Raw genomic sequence first — 7,701 nt, 5'->3', positions numbered from 1 at the left:
GGTGCGCTTTTTGTGTTCTCTCATATCAATTGATCACATACGCTGTAATTCGTAGAATACCAAAGTGGAGAGATTTTAGAAATAGAAAACCACGTTCTTTGCACACCCCAGGCACTGCCAAATCCAGGCACGACCGTTGAATCTCCACCTTGCGAGCGCTGAATCGCACGTACGTGCAATAGACCCGTCTCCTTTCGTGTAATGCCATGGGCATGCACGATTTCCGTCAACGCCAAAGCCGCTGAAGGCACTGCGGTCTTGAAGCACACCCGTACAAAGGATACGGATTGAAAGTGCACGCGGACGCAAATTTCGAAGGACGAGGAAGTGTAAAAGCGGCCACAGTCAAGCAGCGTGCGAGGTGATCGTTCAAAATAGTGCAGCCCTAACCTTGACAAGAGCGTCTAGTGCCGAACCTCTCCCTGCCACCGCACCAGTTAAAACGCTCCAGTGACAAGCCTCTCAAAAACTACAGCACCAGAGGCTGTCACGGCTACTGGCAAAGCAGGCTGCGCTAGCGACACAGAACTCGCGGCCTTCACAGTCACGCGTACTTTGCAGGTTGACGTCGAAGGGGCCTCCTGCTGACCAAGAGGAAGATCACCGCCGGTCTTTTGCTTTTCAGCCCCGGACGCGTTAGGAGCACAGCCTATATAAAAGCTCTGGTCTTCAGCGGGAAAGTCAGTTGGCGGAATCGTCAGTTGCGCGGGCAGCGTTCCTGGGTCCTCCTTCGTCCACCACTTCTCTTCGAAGCGAGGAAGAATCTCTGTGAAGCTCTTTGTGCAATTTGCCATGTCCTGGCCGTCGCAGTAAGAGGCTGTATACTTCGGCGGCTTGACCGAGCCGCCGTACCCACAATCCAGAGTTAGCGTGTTGCTTGTTTCCGTCATTTCGACCTTCAAGGTCTCAGGATTGCTGTCCTTTCCGTACGCACAGGTGACGACGTTGTCCTGGTTGGCTGACGAAGGCCTCGCTTTCACATTGATGATGGCTTTGCAGTTCGATTCATGGTCGTTGTTTTTTGTTTGACACCCCACGAAGAACGAAGTATCCAGTCTCGGAAGCTGAGACTCGTTCAGTTCCAATTTCCATTGTTGGCCTTTCTCCAGAGTAAGGTGCCCCGCTTCGATCTCACTGGTTGACCCCAGGACCTTTTGTAGCGATAGTTGCTGATCTGGTGGAACCCCGGCTTTGCAGTCCTTCACTTTGAGGTCTTTCTGAACGCTGCAGACGAGTTTGGGATCTTGTGGGACGACTTCGTTGTTGTCTCCCTTGCACTGCAGGGCGACGGTGGGCTTGTCCTTTGACAACGTGAGGTTGAAAGGCTTCTCGGGTTTGGTTGTCAGAGTATTTGCTTCGCAGTCGACGACCGATCCCGCGGAGGGCGACTCGACTGCTGGTGAGTCCAATCGCTGAAGCTGATGACTTGCCAGTTGCTGATCTGCGACGACATGCCCGCTGCAGAAAAGTAGGGTTCCGGCGACGCACATCGCCGCCAATTTGCGCGCCCCCGACTTGAGCCCTCGGCGCGGCGGCAAGGATACACCCGTTCTTGCCATATTGCCACTCTACACGGACAGATGAAAAAATCCACTTCAACAGAGCACACACATACGGGATGCTGTAAAAGTCAGAGTATCCGACCGGAAAACTATTCGAGTGTGGTCAATTGCATACACATGCGGCAAACAAGCGGCGCCATATTAGCGCGCCGCATGCGACGAGGCGCGACACGACTATTTCGTACAGATATCAACTAGAGATATTAAGAATGGATGACGGCGTAGTTTTAAGAGTCAGTCCATTTCCACCAACCGGTTTCGCAGGAGCCTTGAGACGTGGAAACCGGCGGATAAAGAACCGAGGAATTGAACCAGTACGTAGTTCAGCAGCCTCAACCGTCGCCAGTCCTCTGCTCGGACGACAGGCACCGCCTTCTTTGATCGACTTCAGCTTCTACAATTAACAAACTAGCGGAATGTGTTAACTCGGTTGATGGCCCGTGGCGAGCTATAAAAGCCAGCGTTGTAGGCTCAGGGGGACACATGCCATGGCAACACGTGCCTTTTCCTCGTGGATGCCGACTTCCAGACTTTCCGTCCGACACAACAGAGACAAGAGACATCTTTAGCGGCCCCCTACCTATGACACTGGTGCTTTGACATCGGCCGTACTCGCGCCTACCAGAGCACAGGGTTGGCCCCCTGGTAGACTCTGTCAAAAGGAGGCAGCATGTGGAACTAAGCTACCAGACTGGCACAGCCTCGACCACTCTGGCTCGCTGCCACGCGAACTTATCCGCCGTTGCGATATTCCCTTGAAATCTGCAGGAAGAAAGAATGCGTCCGTGGTCCAGCTGCTGGAACTTTTGTAGGCGTTCAGGAAGGGTCTCCTTCAAGTGAACGTGAATCGGCGAACCGAGCACCGCAGTCGGCGTGACTCCTGACAAACGGTTGGACTATGCTGTTGCAAGTCGCGGGATAAAAGCACAGTTGAAACAATGAGGCATCATGGACTCACACGAAACGAGCAGATAAGATGGGTCGAAGGCACCAAACTGTCGCTCGGGAAAGTAGACCGCCGGGTGAAACCACTCATGCTCCTACGTACCCCGGGGCAACCACTGACAATCCTGTTGTAGTGTTCGCAAGGGATTCCAGTTTTGCAGTCTCCACTGCATTGTGCATTGACGCATAATGTGCGGGTCAACATACGGCATTCACGAGACCTATCGGCAGCACAGTGAACTGGACCAGAAACGCCAGACACCGACTCGATGCTCGCCAACGGCGGGCCGCAGGGGAAGGACAATTACTCCGAAAATAGGCTAAAGCGTTCGACAACGAAGCAAAGCAAAACCACACGTTTGAGCACTGTGCGAGGATTAGATGGAACGAGCAAGAAGGCTCGTGAGGCAGGCGGATGCGAGGAAGAACGTGAGCGTTTCTACATGAGAAGGTGTGCCCGAAGCAGAGCTGGTTACCTTGACAGTCACCTTCATTCTGCAGGCTGACGTTTTACACACTGACTGGACGGAAGGCTTCTCTAGCGGAAAGGAACCCAGTGGCAGCACGAACATGCTGCGCCGTGAATTCATGCCAAGCGACACTGGAACATCGAGGCCGACCACTACTTGCGAGAAATAGGACTGCCTGCTCGGAGTATTGGCAATAACGAAGATACTCAAGAACAGATTCTCATGAATAGAAACCAGTCGCGACGAGACCTGGCGCCACCGCAACTCTAGAACAGAAGCGATCGATTGCATCGATGATGGTACGCCCGAGGCGGCGCTCGTTGCCTTGACAGTCACCTTCACCTTGCACGCCGACGCCCTATCGCCGGCCTGGGAAGTGATCTCGGACTGAGTCTGGAGTTTCTTTTTCCCTCCCTTGCGCTATCGGTTTCTTGTTTGAGTGAGCACCCACTGTCGCACGATTGGTCAGAAGCAGGAAACTCCGTTGAAGGAATGGTAAGCTGAGCCGACATTTTTTTGCGGATGCTCCTCCTTTGTCCACCACGTCTCTTGAAAGGCTGGAAGAATCTCTGTGAGTCTCTTCGTGCACATGGTCAGACTGTCATCTGCGCAGTGCGTGGTTCGGTAGGTGGTGGGCTGCACGGAAGCGACTTCCCGCAGACGAGTGTGTGTGCGTTGCTGCCTTGTGTCATCACAACGGCAAGGGATGCGGCGTTGCTGTTCTGGCCGTAAGCACAGGTGACAACGTTTTCGTGAGCAGACGACGATTTCGCCTTCACAGTGACAACGGCTTTGCATTCCGCCTGGGGCTTGCTGGGCTCCTTGCATCCGACGAAGAAGGCCTTATCTGTCACAGGGAACTGTGGGTCTTCCAGCCGCAGTTTTCAGTGGTTGCTTTGTTCATTTGTTCTCACTTTTGTTAGGGGTGAGACTTCAGCAGTGACCTTGTCACTGGCTTCGCGAACGTGCTGCAGGGAAACCTGGTTGGTCGGACGTCGCTTTTTGTTGCGTCCACCTTCTTTTCGCTTTCGCGTGCATCACAGATCTTACCGTCCTCTGCGGGCACAGTTGCGTTGCCACAGCCCTTACATTTCACAGTGACGGTGGGCTAATCTTCGGACTTCGTCAGACTGAAGGGGCTCTTCAGCTGACCACTCTGGTGATGACCCGTCACATTCAAACGCTGTGTTTGAAGGAGATGTTTTTCGCATTTTCTGAGGGCAAATCGTGTGAGTGAGAGAGTGTGGTCTGCCTTGTACGCCGATGCTCGGTCATTGCAGTGCAGCAGTACTCCAGAGGCGCATACAACAGCCCGCGTCCGAGCTGGAGAGCCGAACACTACTGCGCCTCGATTTTTCTTCGCCATTGTATGCGAGATCCGGTACATAAGAACCGAAAGGAAAACCTTCAGTATGAGTCGCCGTTCGGGAGATGTTGGACAAAGCACGCGGAGCAAGAGTGTCTGACATCGAGCTAGCTTTCTGTTTGTTTTTGCAGCCCGGTGCCGGCGCCCCCTCGGCGTCGTCGACGCGCACAGTACCCGCCTCAGGTGGCGGTTGATATTTCGCTCACGTACGACAGGCGACCATCAACCCCTGCTCGTTGCCTCCGTGCACAACTAGACCCGGACGGAGGGCGGGGCGTGCCACCATGGACACAGTTACTAAAGTGAGACTACGTCGCTCAGGATAGCCATCCATTCCCTCTCGGGTTAAAGGTGGATCAGAGAGCAAAGCAAACCTGGCCGCAATCTATGTTCGGCTGATACCAACGTGGCCACCTAGAAAAAACATTTTGGTTCGTCGAAGCCGCCCTTTAAGAGTTCATTGTCAGTACACAGACACAGGAGAAGGCAAAACAACAACACCCCACGCCAACGCACCCACTGTTAGCCTCAAGAGGTGTCTACACACGCGATAGGAAGCAGGCAGACGTCAAGATGCGGGGCAGAGCATGAATTACGCAAAAGTTCTCAGAAACAGAAGCACCGCACGCTTCTCAAGTCGCAATATTGTTCATCCTTGGAGTCAACGCTGGACTGTCAACCGACCAACGTGGTAGCGTGCGAAATCGAACCCCACCGAGACAGTCGGAGACAGACACCCCAAATCAGAGGACACAACTGAGCTAGTGACCACACAGGACGTAGGAAGCCATGGTGACACGTATCGGCTCAGGATTTCGGGTTCAATCAAGGAGGCAACACCACTATACCCCACTGCATGGTTCAGTCTGCAGCAGCCTTGTGCCTATTTGCGGAGGTATTTCACGGTCATCCCAGACCTCTTGTCCAAACTGTATCATCGTGCGCCGCCCCGCTGTTTCCTGCGGTGCAGTTCGTTTTGGTATTTTCGTTAAGTTGCTGTACCGAGTTTTCTTCCATGTCAGTGAGCAAGGGAGCACGCCTCAACCATATATGTCAAGGGGCAAAACAATATCTGCCCTCCGTTTCTCTCTGGGAACGGTCCTTAATGCATTCCACTGCGTTACCTTACCTGCGTGAGGTGCCTTATGGAGGCTCCCTCCTCGCATACTTGAACGTATGAAATGGTACACAGAAAAACCCGCCCCAGCGTAGGTTGAAAGAGGAGGTCGGATATAAATGAAGGTGACGTAAGGATACCCTCACTCGAGAACCGTAGTGCAATGCACTACGTCGCACACGCGCGAATTTCACATATACCTAGGTGCTTCTCGTCCATGACCGTAAGGCACGAATGCCTGCAATAGAGGGTTAATGAGGGCTTGCGTCGGAAAGCATTCTCGGCGGGCTCCTGACTGAGCAAACGGCATGTTGCGCTGGCACACACGCGGTCCAGGCGAAGCCCTCTTGTTTTGAGAGACTTTTCAAAACCAGGCGGTAACGCCTGCGAGCGCAGCAGCAGTGGAGGCTGCAGTGGCCGTGTGTACAGAGGGCAGTGCGAGTGACGTAGAGGTCACCGCCTTCAAGACCACACGCACTTTGCAAGTTCCTGCCGGTGATGTTGCTTGTTGCTCAGGGGCGCTCTGTCTACGAGACTCGTGTTCGCTTTGGGCTTCGGGAAGCTTAGCACAACCAATAAAGAAGCTCCTGTCTTCACTGGGAAAATCCGCGGGAGGAATATTCAGTTTCGCTGGCGCCTCCCCCGGTTTTTCCTTCGTCCACCAACTCTCGTGAAACTTGGGAAGAATCTCCTTGAAACCCTTCTGGCACTCTTCTAGACTCTCATCGCTGCAGTAAATGGTTGTGTAGCTCGGCGGTTTGATCGACCCGTCGCTCCCGCAGTCCAGCGTCAGAGTGTTGTTATCCCTCGTCAACTCAACCTTGAAGATCCCAGGATTGCTGTCTTCACCGTACGCACAGGTGACAACGTTGTTCTCAGCGGAGGAGGAGCGAGCTTTCACATCCACTGTGAGTGTGCACGACTTCTCTGGCGAAGATGCTTTACAGCCCACGATAAACTTTTCGTCAGAGCGAGGGAACTGTGTTTCAGTCAGGCTCAATTTCCACTCTCGGCTCTGGGTTTCTGAGACATTCTCAGCGGGGGTGATTGTTGCCGCAATACCATCTCTTGATTGGAGCAGCGATTGCAACAGATGTGTCTTGCAATTTTCCGCCGTAGTGCTGCCCTCCTGGAAGCTACAGACCGTGCGGCCGTCCGTAGGGAAGAGCTGGGCGTTCTTGCCAGTACATTGCAGCGCGACCGTAGGCGAAACCGTGGACAGCGTCAAATTGAGTGTCTTTTGTTCGTCCGCCGCCTCAAAGTTGCAGGTTACATGCTTGTTCGGAGACGCCGATTCCTGAGTTCCTGGCTCCGTGATGCGCAGACGGAGACCGTTTTCGAGCTTAACTGCATGAGCAACGCCACTCGAACTCAGCAAAAACCCGCCGACGCACACGGCCACCACGTTGCGAAGCTTCGACCTGAACCGGCCGCATGACCGCACGGCCCAGGGAGTTGCAAACATGGTTCACAACTTCAGCAAAAATTGACGAGGAGAACCTCTCGTTGAAGACGTAAGCATGTACACAGTGAGAGCATACGGCCTTCAATATCTATCTGCTGCTGAGGTGTCGCCACGTAGAGCCGACTCTCTTGGTCGGCGTAACTCCCTGCCATGGAGGCGCTATCGAGACGCTCCACACGGCGCGGGAGCCACTCTCGACGCGCACACCCCCATTATGGGCGCTGCTGGCTGCAAGGGCCACCCTGGCGGGTTATTAGACTGCATGCTAGGTGAGGGACCGGGAACCCGCCATGAAATAGATATACTGTGTCAAGATCTGAGGCGCTTCCGTCGCACTGCATCTTTGTCTTCAGTCCTAAGCCATTGCTCTGTTGACTTCTCGGCGCTGGCACATCATGGACGACGTCATGCCCGACGAGGGTCTTGTCTTGCTGCCGAGACTTCCACTAGTTGAATTTCTATGTAGTTTTGAGCATTCCCCGGCTCCACGTATAATCGCCCCCCAGTAGGAGCCTAGTAAAAAGCCCGAGAAACTCAGCGATTACTGCCCCAACGATGACTTGCACTGCGCGCCACATGAGCCTGCTCTGTTTGGAACCGTGGCGACCGCCAACTGACGTGGCGGTCACACTGTGTGCACGGTTAAACCTGCGTGGACCGCGAAACTATGAACCTCTGGAACGAAAGGCTACTATTCCGAAACAAGCAGCGAGACGCCCTTCGCGCAAGCTGTGTGCGCCTCTGAACTGCAATTCCTACCGGTACTAAAAGTTCCA

At 54.0% G+C, this 7,701-nt stretch overlaps 2 protein-coding genes across 2 annotated transcripts; both read right to left on the bottom strand.

Annotated features, from left to right (window-relative positions):
* Positions 1 to 437: 437 nt before the first annotated feature.
* BESB_001100 (SAG-related sequence) lies at positions 438 to 1,559 on the bottom strand (the record flags this gene model as incomplete). The annotated part of the gene is made up of 1 exon (XM_029358865.1): positions 438 to 1,559. The coding sequence occupies one exon, from the start codon at positions 1,557 to 1,559 to the stop codon at positions 438 to 440; it is 1,122 nt and encodes a 373-aa protein (XP_029221777.1).
* Positions 1,560 to 5,824: 4,265 nt separating this feature from the next.
* BESB_001090 (SAG-related sequence) lies at positions 5,825 to 6,925 on the bottom strand (the record flags this gene model as incomplete). The annotated part of the gene is made up of 1 exon (XM_029358864.1): positions 5,825 to 6,925. One exon carries the CDS (start codon positions 6,923 to 6,925, stop codon positions 5,825 to 5,827), a length of 1,101 nt encoding a protein of 366 aa, XP_029221776.1.
* Between the last annotated feature and the right edge of the window lie 776 nt (positions 6,926 to 7,701).

Source organism: Besnoitia besnoiti, chromosome I (assembly GCF_002563875.1).
Source record: "Besnoitia besnoiti strain Bb-Ger1 chromosome I, whole genome shotgun sequence".
Classification (NCBI taxonomy): Eukaryota; Apicomplexa; class Conoidasida; order Eucoccidiorida; family Sarcocystidae; genus Besnoitia; species Besnoitia besnoiti.
This window is presented reverse-complemented; position numbering and strand designations above follow the sequence as displayed.